This window comes from Mytilus galloprovincialis, chromosome 10 (assembly GCF_965363235.1).
Source record: "Mytilus galloprovincialis chromosome 10, xbMytGall1.hap1.1, whole genome shotgun sequence".
NCBI classification, from domain to species: domain Eukaryota; kingdom Metazoa; phylum Mollusca; class Bivalvia; order Mytilida; family Mytilidae; genus Mytilus; species Mytilus galloprovincialis.
Window position 1 is genome coordinate 56,975,952 of NC_134847.1, and position 17,322 is coordinate 56,993,273.

Below are 17,322 nucleotides of genomic sequence, written 5' to 3' on the forward strand. Positions count from 1 at the left end.
ACTTTTTGATGGCTGTTCCATTGTGTTGGACTTTTTGATGGCTGTTCCATTGTGTTGTACTTTTTGATGGCTGTTCCATTGTGTTGGACTTTTTGATGGCTGTTCCATTGTGTTGGACTTTTTGATGGCTGTTCCATTAGGCTTTATGGTCAAGGTTGTCATACATCTAAGCATATTGTAGCCAGAACAAAATGAGTGTTGCATCAAATTGAAACAAATGAAAGGACTTATAGATTGTAGATATTTTTTTAAAGTGGACCTTATAGAATGACTTGAAGTTGATAAGCTAGTTAGTTTATAAGACAATAGAGAAAATAAAATGTGAAACATTAAATGTTTTCCTGCACTTTAACAATCAAATGGCACAGTCCATACTTTTATTCCCCCAAAATTGAGCAAAATTGAAATGTAAGTTGTTATCTTTTCCTATTTTTTTGTGTTAATTAAAGATCTTAGCAGCTATTTAAGAGTCTAAGCTGCCTTTTGGTGACTTTCTAATTTTAATGCTGAAATCATTTTTCTCCATTTTATGTGATAAATTCTATATTTTTTTGTCCTGATATTTGCTGTTCGATTGTTTCCTTTAGTAGATCCTTCATATGACTCTTTCAGTTCTGCTCCAGTTTATAAAAATCTTCACATGAAATATTTGTAGCATAATGAAAATTATCTTTACATTTATGTAAGCTTATTGTACAGGCTATAACATCTTTGATGTGTTATAAAGTTTTTCGCTTGAAAATAAATGTAATTATAACATCAAAACAATGGATATATCACATTTCAAAATATTATAGGTATCTGGTTTAACAATGGCAACATGTGAAATAAATGTGTTAATATTGAAGGTTGTATTATTATAAACAAATACAGTTAATGGAAGGCAGTGTTACAATGTAACATTTGTAGAAATAATCCTAGAAATGATATTTCAAATTTTATTGTGGACCTACTTGGAGACCTTATTTATGACTTTGATCACTTTGAATTTCACTGATTAAAAGTCATTTGGACCAAAATATAGTAATTTTAGTATGATTTGAATTGGAGGATTGATTGTAGTAATTTTTGTATTTCTTATAAAAAGTGCCCCAAGACATTAACAGTTTCTGAGAAGGTGGCATTTATTAAACTGAATTACTCCTCTTTTAAACAAAGCTGAATTCTCAAGAGACCTGCTTACAAAATTCCATAGATCATTTGTGTGGTCATTAAACACAATTCATATACTGGTTTCATAATTTCTGTTTTGAGGTCTTGAAACACCATTTGTACGGGTTTGACTTTAGATCTTTTTTGTGGTCATGAAACACCATTGGTACTGGTTTCACTTTAGATATTTTTTGTGGTCATTAAACACCATTGGTACTGGTTTCATTGATCTTTTTTGGTGCATGGTCATTAAACACCATTTGTACTGGTTTCATATACCTTTTTGTGGTCATTAAACACCATTGGTACTGGTTTCATAGACATTTTTGTGGTCATTAAACACCATTGGTACTGGTTTCATAGACGTTTTTGTGGTCATTAAACACCATTGGTACTGGTTTCATAGAGTTATTTGTGGTCATTATACGACATTGTTACTGGTTTCATAAATGTTTTTGTGGTCATTAAACACCATTGTTACTGGTTTCATAGACGTTTTTGTGGTCATTAAACACCATTGGTATTGGTGTCATAGACGTTTTTGTGGTCATTAAACACCATTGATACTGGTTTCATAGAGTAATTTGTGGTCATTAAACACCATTGGTACTGGTTTCATAGAGTTATTTGTGGTCATTAAACACCATTGTTACTGGTTTCATAAATGTTTTTGTGGTCATTAAACACCATTGGTACTGGTTTCATAGACCTTTTTTGTTGTCATGAAACACCATTGGTACCAGTTTCATAGATCTTTTTTTGAACAAGAACAAGAAAAATTTTGGTGCTTCAACCATTATAAAAGCTTGATGCACTGCTAAATGATATCAGCAGATGGAACTCAGATGTGAAATTGTTTTTTAATATAAATGAAAACTGAATATCTTGAGGAGTTGATATCTACTTGGAACTCAATGATAGATGGTTTTTAATTATTATTCAAGTAATAAAACTGTTTTTCTCTCCATATGTTAACGAAGATCCTTCAGAGAAAAAGACGTTTTTTTTTTCATATTAAACAGAATTTAGCTGAATTAATTTCCTTCACCTATCATAGCAGTGTGGTTCTTGTAAATCATCCAGCAAGCAGAAAATGAATCTATATTCTGATTGACGTCATTCTAGTCTGAACACAGTACACCTTCTAATAATGGTGGAATTCTTTCCAATTATCTATTTCTGAATGAAAGGTTATTCAGAAAATTGAGTAACATAAGAGGAGAGAAGTATTGCACACAACTGTTAGATATTGACATGTATGCTTATTTTTGATAAATCATAATTTAATATCTGAAGAAGAAATTTTAAGACCTTGTGAATTATTGGAAGACGAGAATTGTCTTAACATTTGTTCAATCTATCTTTTCCTCAATATCAATAAACAGATTTAATTTGTCATGTAACCTTAAACTTTTAAATCATTTTCAAAAGTGACAAGGTAAACAAAATTTAAGATGAAATGATTTGCATGTAATTTAAATCGGATTTAAAAAAAATCTCAACTATTGATTTCAAATTTATAAAAATTAGAAGGTGCTGATAAAGATTACATTCTGTCATTAATTTAGGATTACTCATAGAATCTTCTGCCTGCCCTGAATCATTGGAAGGAATTCAGATAGATTATCATATAAACCCTCTCTTGGATGTAGAAATTTCTGTTTACTGTTATGTTTTAAAATGAATTTGTCTTGATTAAAATGGATCATGGAAGCAATCTTCTATTTGCTTTTATGGTGACAAAAGGTTCATTGACAGAATTTATATTCTAACACAGTGTTTTATATAAATCCTAAAGGATCCCTAACATTTGAAAACATAATTTTTTTATATATGAAGTCATAAAAATTTTGAGTTCTAACTACTGATGTATCTCTTTTCAAGACTAAAATTAAGCCACCAATGGGTCTTCAACACAGTGAGAAAATCCAACAACCAAATTTTCATCAGCAGTGAGTGCCGCCTTGGCCCTTAACAAAAGTACTGATTTATGCAAAGAACACTGATTGTGTGCAAAGTATAACACAAGTTAAACAGTTGCCACACATTTTCTACAGAAGAATTCTATTCTTTATTATCTCTAGTTCATACTGCTAACGAAAAAATTGGGCAAATGAGAAAAAACATAAGGTATACATAAATAAGACAGCAACCTAACAACAAAAGTAGCGAAAAGAAATCGTGAGATTAATATAAACTACCATCTAGACTAGAAAATCTTTACATTTTCCAAGCTGTAAACTTCTGGATTTTAGTCAGAACTTTAGCAGAAACTGCTAACAAACATAAGAAGATGTGGTATGAGTGCCTATGAGACAACTCTCTCATCCAATTCACAATTTGTAAAAGTAAACTATTATAGGTCAAAGTACTGAGTCTTCAACACAGAGCCTTGGCTCACACCAACAGATCTGCATTTTAAGGGACAAAAACATGAACTTACCAAATCATAAGATATAAACAAGAAAAAAGCACTGATGTGGCCTGTAGTCTTTGTACTATTGTGTACATTTATAACAGTAATTTGTAAACACTATAATCATAGTCTAGTCTAGTAACATCTGCTTCACTTAATTTGCAGACAGCATAAATGATACCATGGCTATTGTAAGAAATAATGTTCTTGTTTTTAATAAAAACTTTTGTTAAGGATAGAAGAAAAAGGTATTAAGCTTGTATAATTGGTTTTCTGTGGTTAGATTTTGAACTTCTTGTCATGCGCAGATATTTTAGTGACGTATTTCGAAAAAATAGTTGTCAAGGAATTGTCTTTGTTGCTAGGGTTGCCTTTAATGTGTAATTTATTGCAAACGATAGACAATATGTGGTCATTAATTTTTCTCCGATTGAAATTGAAACAAATGAAATCAGAAGAGGAGGCAATTAGTTCTAGTGAATTTATTTTTCAAGAAATTTGAATGATATTTGATGATCTGGAATTGCTTTTTTTTATCTGTTTTGTTTAAGTGTATTAATAAAAGGACATCACTATTATGTTGAAAGCTGATAATTTAGTCAAACTGCATGGACATGCTAACTAACTCTCTGTATAACATGGTTAACTGAAATGTGATTGTTACAAAGAAATTATTAAAAATAAACAAGAGGATTGTCACCAAAAAAAAATAAAATTATACTGATATTTTTTTGTACAAGTTTTTCTAATCAATATGTATACAACAAAACTTAATTTCTCTTGCAATTTTTTTTCATTGGTCTGTAATCTGTAATTTTTTTGAATGTACAATATTTTCAGCTTTTTATGGATGATATATATAGAGATGAAGATGTGGTATGAGTGCCACTGTGACAACTCTCCATCCAAGTCACAATGTCAAATATATGTCATGTATGTATGGAATTCCTGATTGAAATTTTAGTTATTACATCTTCTCTAAAAATAACGATTTCTGAGGTTCATATTACAGTGGGTAGGTCTTCATCCTTTGGTATCACCTGTGAAATAAAACTTACACAAGGCATATTGTTTTCTAGTTGAAAATAGTAACTTTTGACTTTGAGCACATTGTTATTCATTTTTGTTTGCTTGTTTTCAAGAAGACCATCATAACTTGTTCTTGCTTGAAACTTTAAAAACTTTGAAACTTTTTATTTCACTAAAGTAAAGTAAAAAGTAAAGTAAAGAAAAGTAATCTTTATTTAAAGTCGGGTTTCATATATATATATAATAACAAAGAACATGAGCTCTGAAGAGCTCTTTAACCGACTGAATGAGACATAATAGTACAATAAATTTATCAACAAATATAATTAATGCATGAACAAACATATATACAATATGAAGTTGATTTAACTGCAGCTGGAAGTTGAACATTACAAATATGATTATTTGAATACAGACATAACAATTTTGCAAAATTTTGCCAGGCCTATAAGTGTATATTTATCATGACTATTCATTAACTCATACAGGCTAATAATGTTACTGTTGCTATAGATATTAAGAGGTATAAATTTCTGTCTTCCAGCACTAAAAAAGTTACAATTAAATATGTAATGAAACTCATCACCTTGTTGTTCCTTATGACATAGATCACAAATTTTTTCAGATCTATCAATAGATGAAAATCGCTTATGTGCTAAGACTGCTAGAGTTATCTCCCTTATGACATGAATAAATGTCATTGCTTCCCAAAATGTGTGCAAGTAAATAAAGATTGAAAAATCACAGAAGTATTGCTTCATTTTGTTATCTTAAATTTTCCATTAGCCTAGAAAATAACTAATTAAAAGTAAATCATTCTCCTTATGCCAGAGTCAATACTGTTGTTTGCCAAAATAATTATTTTCATATTCATGCAAGTCAATAAATTTTGCAAAAAAAATAATTTTAATTTAAACTTGCCTTTTATACTTTTTTTGAATTTTCACAATAAATCTGATAAATATTTGTTTCTCATCCTAACTGATAGATGAACATTGTTTAACTATTTTTAATTAGAAAAAAAACTTTTTAAATAAATGAAATGAATCAGCTGTTAACTGTCATAATATTTACCATACCTATAAACATGTTGTTGATTAAAGGTAAAAAAAACTTTGTCTTTGTTTATGTTAGAGATTCTTGAACTTAGTAAAATAACTAGAAACCTGAGTATTTCTACATCTAATAGTGAACATCACCAGGAACATATATATTGACATAGATATACTATTCCAAGAAATCACTTAAGAAATGATTTTATTATAGTTTTCAAAATGAACAAATTTGCATTTAGAGAATATATTGCAAAGCGAAGGACTTACTGTGCACATTAACAAGAGTAAGAATATACTAACTATAATTTTATGTGGGTTGTAGGTTTAAGAGCTTCTTGACATTCATGTCTGGGTCAGTGTTAAGTTGGCTAAAACTAATTATTATAAACTTTTTGTAATACTAATATAAATATGTGTAAAATTCTATTTTTGACAGTCAATTTGTAATATTGTCATGTAAATTAGATGTTATCACATTTTTATATTTGATCAATATGTCTGGAAAACCGTACCCTAATGCTCTACAACTAATCTTTACAAGTCTTGAGTCAGTTAAAACAAAAGTATATATCTCTCAATTCATTCCACTAGCTAAAACTAAAAGCTGTATAAGTGATTAGTTGCCTATATAATGTCAGTGCTCCAATTATTCTCAGTATGCCAACAGTTGTTTTCAAGAGAGATTAAATGATGTATTTGATATTTTGATTCATAATTAGGTCAATATAACAAGGGAAATGTAGGGTTTGTGATTCAAGGTTAGGAGTAACATTTCTTGAAGGAAATGTAGGGCCTTGAATGTCTCTGTCATAAGGCAATTAACATTTACATAATGCAATATAATTGATATAGAAAGAATTGTATTGGCTTAGTTTATAAATTAACTTTGAGCCAATAGCTAAATACAGAATCTCTCTGATTTATAGCTTAGGATATTTTGAACTGCTTTAATTTTCAACTTTATTTGTTTAGTAGGAGACCTGTCATCAGTCAATTATAATTCTTTTGTAATTACATTATGTGATGAATTAATAAGAAATATAAATAGATTGTAAGTCAAATCTGAGAATGACAGAACTTGATAGAATGACATTTGGATTGATTCAGTATAAACAGATTGGGTTGTCTTTCTTTGAACAATTTTCAATTTTATTTTCCATTTTTCAAGATGAGTCTGTATTCTCATTGTGTTAAAATCTTATAATTTAATCTTGTTTGATACATGTAGTTACTAGTATGTTGTAAATCACATTTTATTTTGTGTTATGCATTAATATTTGCAAACTTTGTCTCTTATAATATGCATTAAGTTTGGTCCAATTCATTTTATGATATAATTTGTGTTTTAAAATTGCTGGACGGTAGATTCAAAATCCAGTTATCTGGACTTCTCCCAAATGACAGTAAGACCATGCTCCCCCTCTGGGTGTCCACATGGCTACTTATGTGTAATGTGTAAATGAGCTGACTCAACGAAAACACCTTCAATGTCTTTCTGTAAATACAAATTGAAAATTAAACTAGAATTAAGGTTAAACAAAACAGAAGTTTAATGATCTTTTGATGTTATTTACTGTAATTTGTCAGAAAAATAAATATTTGTCCAGGTTAGATTTTTGCCAGCTGACAAGTGGTTATTGGCATTAAGATCTAATTGGGATTACTTGTCACGCTGGTAATAGGGGAGGGTTATCAGAACGTTTGCATCATCTTCTAACTTCTAGATCAAGGAAATACTTTTTAATTATACAGATGAATATCATTCACGTGTGTACTCTTCAGTAATGGAGGTGTGTTAAAGAACTTATTTGTAGTGTTAATTCAATTGCCAGACAACGTTTAATCACTTCAAATCTCACTTTTTCATCTGTTGGCAATAATTTCAAAACAAGATTTTTGTCATCCCTTTAGATAATCTGGCTAATTAGGGGTCATGGCATAGATACAGTTGCCCTATAGTGAATAGTATGTACATCCATCAATGTAACAACATCAGAAATATTGTGGCACTAGAAAATCTTGCTTTCTGTTTGGAGTTTAATGTTTTACCTTGTGTAAGATATATGGTTTCTCAACATGTTAAGATGGTGTATAGCAAAACAAAAAGTTCGGCTTCTCTAAACTTATATTGTAAAAAAGGTTGGCATCTTTTACTGGAATGTCAAGGTCACGATTGGTTTTGTTAGAAGAATGTTTACTCTTGTTTTATAGTTCATAACCACTAGGTGAATACAATATATTGAGAGTTAAGATTGATAATGTAAAAAAACTATAGCTAAAAAGGTTAGCATCTCTTACTTGAATGTTAAGGTCAGTATTGGTTTTGTTTTACAAGAATGTTTACTTTTGTTATATAGTTCTTAACCACTAGGTGAATACAATATATTGAGTTTTAAGATTATATACTATATAAACCCCTATCTTTTGTTGATCAAAGATTGTATTGTTCACTCTAGATGTTATACATGTATATAATTATTTTTGTCACTAGGTTGCTGTCTCATTAGTATATATCCCACATTTTATTTTATTCCTTTGTACATTTCAATGAGAGGCCCAGAAAGGTTTTAAATCAAGTTGAAAAGAGTAAGAAATCCAAAGAATTAAAGGAGAAGAAAAATGGATAAGATAATCTATTAGTTATATGAATTATTGATATGATAAATGATGGTACATTTTACTAGAATTAAACAGCTGTGAACAGAAATAACTTGTATTTGAACATTTAATTTCCATTAACTCCTAAGGTTCTCACTGATTTATACTACATGTTGTAATAGAGTTGGAGTGATCCGAATAAACAGAAAAGATATATAGTACAGATGTCATCTTGTTCCATGTTGTGTCATTCTCTCCCATAAAAGGAGCACTCTTGACATTTAGATTTTTTCTGCCGGCATCAATGTATACGAGATACATTTGCAAAATGCCAATCCACTTCATGCCGTGTAGCATTGCATTGAATAATTAATTGTATAAAGCTTTTAAATGGCTCCTTTAGGCTCGTTTTCATATTAATCAAGTTTTACCCGTTTAGTATACAGTGTCTCTTACAACAAATAAAAGATACACTATACTGTTTCATATTGATTTGTATGTAAATTGAAAGGTTGATAATAATAGGTGCTACGGCTGAGTTATATATTTGATCAAATATTCTTGATGACGTAAGAACTGAAATTCAAATTATAAAGAAATTAGATGATATATTTAAATGATTGCTAAATGTAAATTGAACAAATTATTGGCATTGTATGGTGATGATATTACACTTATTCTGAAATTGCATTAAAAAACTAGGCTCGGTTTTCTGGAGAAAAAAAAAATCAACATAGGACATTAGTACACACGTTGCTGATATAAGGCTGTTATTGTTAAAGCATTGCAGCTGGTATTGTTTCCACAAAATTGACAAATATATGAAAATGCCATTATGTTAAACAGTTTTGGTTTGAGTAATTCTTTTTTCTCTACACTGAAAAGGATGGAACCCTTACTGGCCTTAGCCCAATAGTGAACTTGTTGGGTTTCAGTGTCTGCAAAAATAATTATTGTTTTTATCAAGAATGTTAGTAATGTATCATATGAATTTATTCATGGGTTACATGATGTTTGGCCTCTTGTATATATTTTCAGCATCTTGATTTTGCTTCAGAAACACTTTGAACCAACAAATTTTTGTGATTTTCATGAGAAAAAAAATAACATGTAAATAATAGTCGTGATTTTAAACTTGGATTTCATTATTTCGATCATGACCTCAAATTAAATTTGAAAATCGTGAAAAATAAACCACTGTGAGGCGGGCTAAAAAGATATAATATTTAATAAGTGCCTAGTAAAGTTTTTACCGAGGGTATAGTTTGCCAGCCTCGATGGTCGAGAGAAAATTTCACCCACGTAAAAATATCCGCCAAAATCAGTTAGTTTACAGTATTTTTATTTAAAGTACATATATATATATATTATATAATGGAAGGGCAAAAAAATTTAATGTTGAACAAAAATCATTCCATACTGACAAATCAAATTATCAAACAAGCCTTATTGCTGCTGAAGTATATATAATTTTTGAAGTCGAATTTAATGTCATTACTTCACATCAATTTAAAAAAAAAATGGCAGATATAAATAAAAATATAAATATAATATAAGTTGATGTATATCACTTTGAATTTTAGATATTTGCAGATAAATAAAGTAAATTTGTCCTTTCGACATTCCATATTAAATTTGATTACTTCCAAAAAATCGAATTTGACTCAATTATGACATAGCATTTCATTTATAAATTAAGCACCATGCTTTGAGCTATACGTTAAAAGATAAGAATTTTTAAATTTGAGGAAGTGTTGTTGAGTAAGAGATATTTTATGGGACAAAAGTAAAGTATGTCAGTAGTAGAAGATCACCTGAAAGAAAATAATATATTATAATTAACGATTGACGTCAATGGTCACACACGAGGGAGCCATGTTTCCTTAGGCAAGCTATTGTAGTAGGCTTATGCTATTACCATAATTAAATACAACAAAATTTTTTGGTCATTAATGTTGATGGCGTATATAAGAATATACGTCAATGGCATATATATGTACATATTTCGTAATGCACTTTCACATGTTGCAGTTTCATCTGTAATTTTATGACTTGTTTAGTGTTTGAATGTGTGTCAATCTTGAGGCCAAAATTCTTGACCTAGATTTTAATAGATCACTTCCCAAACTGCAGAATATGCTTATAAACTGATGAATAAGAATCTGACTATAGATGTCTCATGCAAATATACTTAAAAAAGAATGGCCAGTCGATGTCTAGGAACATGTTAAATTAATCCTTCAGTTTAATGGCACTTGACATATAATGTACATGTAGGTTTAGAATTAATGTGTTTGAAAATTTAATTCTATTAAAGCATTAATATTATAGATTATAAAAAACGGCTTTAGATGCAATGTAGTTGTGACAATTTGTGACTAGACTGAACAAGACAAAGATTATATTGATATAAAATGCAAAACACACAAATGAACACTCAAAGATTTCTTGCTGAAGGACCAATTTTCAAGGAATGCAAACTTGCTAGCTACATGTATCAGAATGAAAATCATAATTAGAGATTTAATGTTATTATCTATACTGTGACATGATAGTGTAGATAAAAGGAGATTTTAGTTTGATATCTATGAGAGTGACAGCAACCCCGTTACCCTATGAAACAAAACATCCAAAGTATCAGCAGAAGATTTTTTAAAGCAATAGACTAGTGTTTATAGAAGAAGTTAGGGTCATAAACTAAAAAGAAAGGTTATAAGGACGATAATTGAAACTTTGTTCTTATAGAAATAAAAATGACCTTAATAAGCTAGCTTGGAAGGTACCCTTTTCTGTTTTTTTTTTTTTTTTTTTATAAAACTTGAGCTGTTTACAACTGATGCATGTGGAACAATAGAATGAGAGAAGATACCAGTGATGTGGAACAATAGAATGAGAGAAGATACCAGTGGGTAAATTTAAACCATGGCTAAATAAAGGATGAAAAGACTAAACCCCTACAGAAAACAATTCGAGAGACACACAAACCCTATTGAAACCTGAGGAGTCAACTAAGGGGCTCCAGAAGGGGGTGTGCAGCCTCCTGGTAAACTAGTAGCACTCATCTTATTGTACATGACCAGCAATAATTCAGTGATAAGTCTCAATTTTTACTTTCTTCACATTTCACTATAGAAATAAGTTCAGATTTTCAATGTGGAACATTTAAGGTCATTGTAGATGGTGAATATGTAGCTAACTGTCTGCTTCAAGTCGTAGGTTTGGAATATAGAGTGCCATGCTAAGCATGAACTCCATTACAAATGTAGGATACCATCACTTAAGTTTGATGTCTAATAACAAAGCCTGGCTCTTCAGAAAACCTATTTTCAAAACAAAAAGGTTTAAATTTAACGTTTGACAGTAGAACTTTAAAGTTTATTTGAGAAACAACATTAACTACTCTTAGGTTTCAGATAAACAAACAATTACACAGACAAGTATGTAATAAAGAAGGAACTAAAAATCTTCTACAGCAATAAAAGTATACATTTAGTGGAATTTTAAAACAATGTAAATATTTTGATATCTTTCTTGTTCAAAGTTTTAAGTGTTATGGCTCTTAAATTTGCTAAAAATGTATTTGAGAAGCCAGGATTAAAACTTCAGGGTTGACTTTTAATGTACCCTCCTCACCATGAAGTGACTGGGGAATTAAAAGTTCATGTCCTTCTTTATGTCATAACTAAATCAATTGTAAATTGGACTCAATTTTGGCCTTCATATAAAGAGTAGAATTTCTTAATTCAGATGCAGATCAAATTTGCATTCCGTACTATTTGTCACATTTTTAGTTGCAGTCCTTGAAATTTTTCAGCAAGTTGTGACAATTGTGTTACCCTGTTACATCTATTCTGGCATTGTGTCATCCTATCAAATGTAGTTCTTGATGCATCAATTGAAAAAGAAAAAAATAACTAAAACTGGCAGTTATTCTTGATTAGACTTTAACAGTGGATTTGTCAAGCTTTGCTACTTTTATTGACACCAGTGTCTTGTTGTACTTTTGAGGCTGCTGTTTCACTGATGTTTAGGAAACTTTACCCTACATCTTCTTTTTAATATTCTAGTTTATTACATGTTTATAAAAACAGTGAAGAACTTAAGGGACATTGACCACTGTCAGATATAGGGACATGTGGTACAATAGAATATTTACAACAACTCTTATGTTGTCATGCTGTGATTATAAATAATATTCCCATATAAACATATGCTGCATTCATATTTCTAGTTGAACACAAGTTCATTAATGCAAATATACATAGTGAATCTAGTATGATCAGTTGCTTTGGAGATAGAGTTTTTCACTTGTCTAAAAACAGTCACAATGTCCGTGAGATTCTCAGTGACATAAGCAGATATTAATGAGAGTGCACCGGTTCCCTTTGCTTCTGTATATTTCGAGTGAAAATGTATGTATTTCACCATAAGTAGAAATATCTATGGATCTACTTTAAAAAATACACTGATAAAAAGTACCTTTACCAAAATAAAAATGACATATTTTTTCACTTTCCTATCTTGTCTAGACCTTAAAGTACTCTCCCTAAAGTTGAATTGGTATTTTCTGTCATCTATCTGTCATTTTATATTTGTTTTTCTGTTACAGAAATGCCAAGGGAAGCTCTATTTATCTACCCTTTATGTTGTCAGTAATTAACTTATTCCAGAATATTTCTTCCATATTGAAATGACAGTCTTGGTTCCATGATATACTGAGGTATAGCAAATAGTGCAAAATAAAAAAAATAAAAATCATACATGTACCTATATATGTATACGGGTAAAACTCTCAACACATAAATTGTTTTGTACCAGTGGCCTTACTAAACATTGGTTTATTTTTGTATTCATTAAGGAAAATTTTGATCCTTTCAGTCATTGGAGAGGTGGGGGGAAGGGGGATATATAAGTGATAACTGTTCATACAGAAATTAGATAACTCTTCAGTCTTTTAAAGTTTCATGCCCTCTCTAAGAGGACAGCACAGGTTTATAATCCCTGCAGAAAGAAGTTCACATAAGAGATAAAAGTCTGGTAGATGTTGAGATTGTTTTTATTCTTTGTTTTTATATCATGGGTTTTATATGACGAAATCTTCCTCATATCAATATGTATACTAAATTAACAACTATATCTATAGGTTTGATCACAAATTGACCAATTATCCGAATTGTTGTTATTCTTTAATGTGTTTCTTGATTATACCATGAAGGTTTTGTACCAATACTAACTGACTTCTAAATATCTTTTATAGTATTGTAACCTTACTCAATGTTTTTTTTCTCCACATGGTTGATTTCTTTGTATGTATTATACAAGAGACGTATACAATCGATCTATTTTACCCCTTTGGAAGTTTTAAGTTTTCTTTCTAAATAGTCGTAAAGAGTTTTGTGTTGGAAATTTAAACGGTTTCATTATTATTTCATATTTTAATGCAGTCAAGTTTTTTCCAATTATAATTTTAATTGGAAGTATAGAAATTGTTTTTATTGAAATTTAGTCAAGAGTTTAATGTCATGAACAATAGATACCCCTTATTTAAGCCTTCCTCCCATTCTTATTGTGTATATGTTCTGAGTTACTCTGGTAGAAAAAATTTGGAATTTGTCCATCTTTCATTTTATAAACATGTAATGAAAATGCTAGAATCATCGACCATTGGATTAACTAGAGTTCATTATAACAAATGGTATAAACATTTGGGATAATAGAATAAATTGCTTGAGTAGTGGAAATTTGTACTTGTAATTATACTTGGTAATAAAACTGGAGTCTACAATGTAAACTGTTTTGTCTAAGAAATAAAAAGCAGCACAAGATAAGCTCTTCATATGCAAATAAGAGTTTTCAAATAACTGTGGTATTACCTTGGGATTTTTAAAAGTGATGTTATTGGCTGATCTTGTGAAAGTTTGGAATTTTTAGTTTACATGTACATATGTGAAAAACTGTTATTTCATATCTCAGATCGATTTTCATCTAAAGTAAGTGCTTGGAAAATATCAGTTCATTTTTCTGGAGGTGGATTTTTTTTTGTGGAAATCAAATTACGTCAATTGAATTTAGATGTAATTTAATTGTGAAATATTGAGAAAATATATGCCTTAGATCTGATGGAGAGACAGGATTTGATTCAGTTACTAGGAAACACGACATAACATGGTCGAGGAAAGATACAGTTCTAACATTGCAAACTGGAATAATTTGAATTTGGATTTTACTTTTGAACTTGCAAAACTATGAAAAAGGGAAAGGAAAATCAATTTAACCTATATGGACTTTAAATATATATTGACAATTGAAACCAAGGCCATATAGATCATTAGAGAAATCTATTCAAATGTAATGGTGTTCCCAATGTCGTATGATAAAGTTTCAATGCAATAAAATGAATAATTCAGACATATCTGCAGAATTTCGTATGAAAAATTGAAACTAGTACATCATCAAGATAGCAAATGATTGTGACAGTGAGAAAAATCAATGGACCAATATTGATGTGATTATTGTATATCAGTAGGACATAGTCCCAGGGGACAATTTGGTCCAATAGTTAATATCATATGTACCAGTAATTGTAGGTATAACAATGAAGCAATGCACAATTACCAATCTTTCTTCATAATGTATTTTAATCAATGGAACTGCATCAGGATTAATTTGACCACGTAAAAATCACAGGTACTCGAAGAGTTCCTTTGCTCTAGAACTACTATATTCGATTATGCTTTGTGGTTCGGAAATTTGTTGTATCACCTGGAAAAATTAATTAGAAAATCATGTCGTCTATCTTGTTAATTGACATTAGTAAACAGTTTAATATCAATTTGGCTTTTTTCAAGTGACAACTGATAGCTAATTGTTTTTGGTCATATTGTTCATGTGATTATAGCAATTGATTTTGGACAGTTATTGCAAAATCACTTAAAACCTAATATGCAAATTTACAAAAGTTTACAAATATTGGGCTATAAGTAAAACAAACACTTGTGACCTGAAATGTGAATTTCATGTAGTTTATTGGAATTAGCTAAAATTTAACATTTAGAGATGGTTTGCTGTTTGCATATTCCTTTCACGTACCTGCTAAACAAATATTTACTCAAGTTTTAAGAAGATTGAAACTTTGGGTGATCAGTTACAGTTATAATAAACATATTGTGCCAAGTTCATTGAAACTGATAGGAAGTGGTCTAATTACTTGTAAAGTTGTTGTTCACTGGACTATGATGGTTCATCGTGATAGGGCAGTGCAGTGTGACATTGGGGATGAAGAAGAGTATGAATTTATACTGGTAAGTTCTCTTTATATTCATAAGTTCTGAATTTATTCCATCAATTTTCTGAGTTAAACTGGTAAGTTCTGGTCATTTGACAAGTTCTTATTTATATTAGACAAGTTCTGATTCACTTTTGACAAGTTCTGATTCACTTTGACAAGTTCAGATTCATCTTTTGATAAGTTCAGATTCATCTTTACAAGTTCAGATTCATTTTGACAAGTTCTGATTCACCTTTTGATAAGTTCAGATTCATCTTTACAAGTTCTGATTCATCTTTACAACTTCTGATTCATTTTGACAAGTTCTGATTCACCTTTTGATAAGTTCAGATTCATCTTTACAAGTCCTGATTCATTTTGACAAGTTCTGATTAATTTTCACTAGTTCTGATTCATCTTTACAAGTCCTGATTCATTTTGACAAGTTCTAATTCATTTTTGACTAGTTCTGATTCATTTTGACAAATTGTGATTTACTTTTGAAAGTTCAGATTTATTTTGACTAGTTCTGATTCTTTCTGACAAGTTCTGATTTCTACCAAAGATTTGTGATCCATTCTGACAAGTTCTGATTCACTCTGGTCAGTTCTGATTCTTTCTGACAAGTTCTGATTTATACTAAATAATAATTGATCCATTCTGACAAGTTCTGAGTTATACTGGTAATATTTTATTCATTCTGATGCATTCTTCACAGTTTTAAGGATTGAAGTACCATATATATATATAAAGAAAAAACCTCCAGTACAAACATGGGCTATGTAATTTAAACTTGAACAATAGGACTTAAAAGCATAGCTATTCCATATTTATTTTGTAGCCCAAAAAGTTGTCTTTACTTTAAAGAGGAAATATGTTAACATTTTTTATGTAAAAATTTATGTTTGAACTTTTTACACTATAAAGTTTGACCTTGTCACAATGAGTATCAGGTCAAAGCAAGTACAAGTATTAGATTAAACAAGTACAAGTATTAGATTATACTCCTGAAGGCTTTAGTCCAAAGGTGATATATGTAATTTACACCATCATTTTTATAGACAATACAACATGATATTCAGTGGCGGATCCAGCCATTTGAAAAAGGGGGGATTCCTAACCCAGGACAAAATATCAGTGGCGGATCCAGGGGGAGGGTTCCAAAGGGGGGGGGGGGTGTCTTTCGTGAGTGTTGACTAATTTAAGGATAAAGCATTATAAATGCATGATCATAGTAACTGAGGTAGACAAGATGGTTCAATTAAAATTGAGAATGGAAATGGGGAATGAGCAGAAAACAACCCTAGGCCACCAATGGGTCTTTAACACAGCTAGAAAATCGGACAATCAGAGGTGGGCTTCAGCTAGCCCTTAAACAAAAATGGGGACTAGTTCAGTGATAATGAATGTCATACTAAACTCCAAAATATATATATAAGAAAAAAAGATATTTGTACTTTAATTGATTGCTTATTGTTTATTTGATATTTGACACTCTAAGTTGAAGTTGTTCTAATGAAAAACCATTGATGTTTAGTACATGTAAAGAGTAAACAAGAGTAATTCTGTGTATCATTATAATATGTTGTCCCTTCTTAAACAGTTATGTAATAACTTCTTAAAATTTTTTGTTATTTGTTTTAAAAAACTAATGAAGTTGTCTTTCTTTTCCCTTAATACATCTTCAATAAAATTGAGAATGGAAAAGAATGTTTGCTTTAAATATAATTATGCTTGTCATTCTAAACGTAAAATAATTATATTTACATAACAATCGGAATTAAGTGCATATATAATCATTCAAT

The 17,322-nt window shown here is 30.0% G+C and overlaps 1 protein-coding gene across 3 annotated transcripts in view; it reads left to right on the forward strand.

Annotated features, from left to right (window-relative positions):
* LOC143047923 (cGMP-inhibited 3',5'-cyclic phosphodiesterase 3A-like) overlaps positions 1–17,322 on the forward strand; it is a 106,549-nt gene that overhangs the window by 43,855 nt on the left and 45,372 nt on the right. Inside the window, exon 1 of one of the 3 annotated variants that reach the window (XM_076221271.1) lies at positions 13,910–15,551. The exons of the other annotated variants lie outside the window; for them this stretch is intronic. Coding sequence (XP_076077386.1) covers positions 15,483–15,551 — 69 coding nt within the window. The 5' untranslated portion in view covers positions 13,910–15,482. Of the gene's footprint in view, positions 1–13,909; positions 15,552–17,322 lie in introns of those variants that run through there. 3 annotated transcript variants of the gene reach the window in all.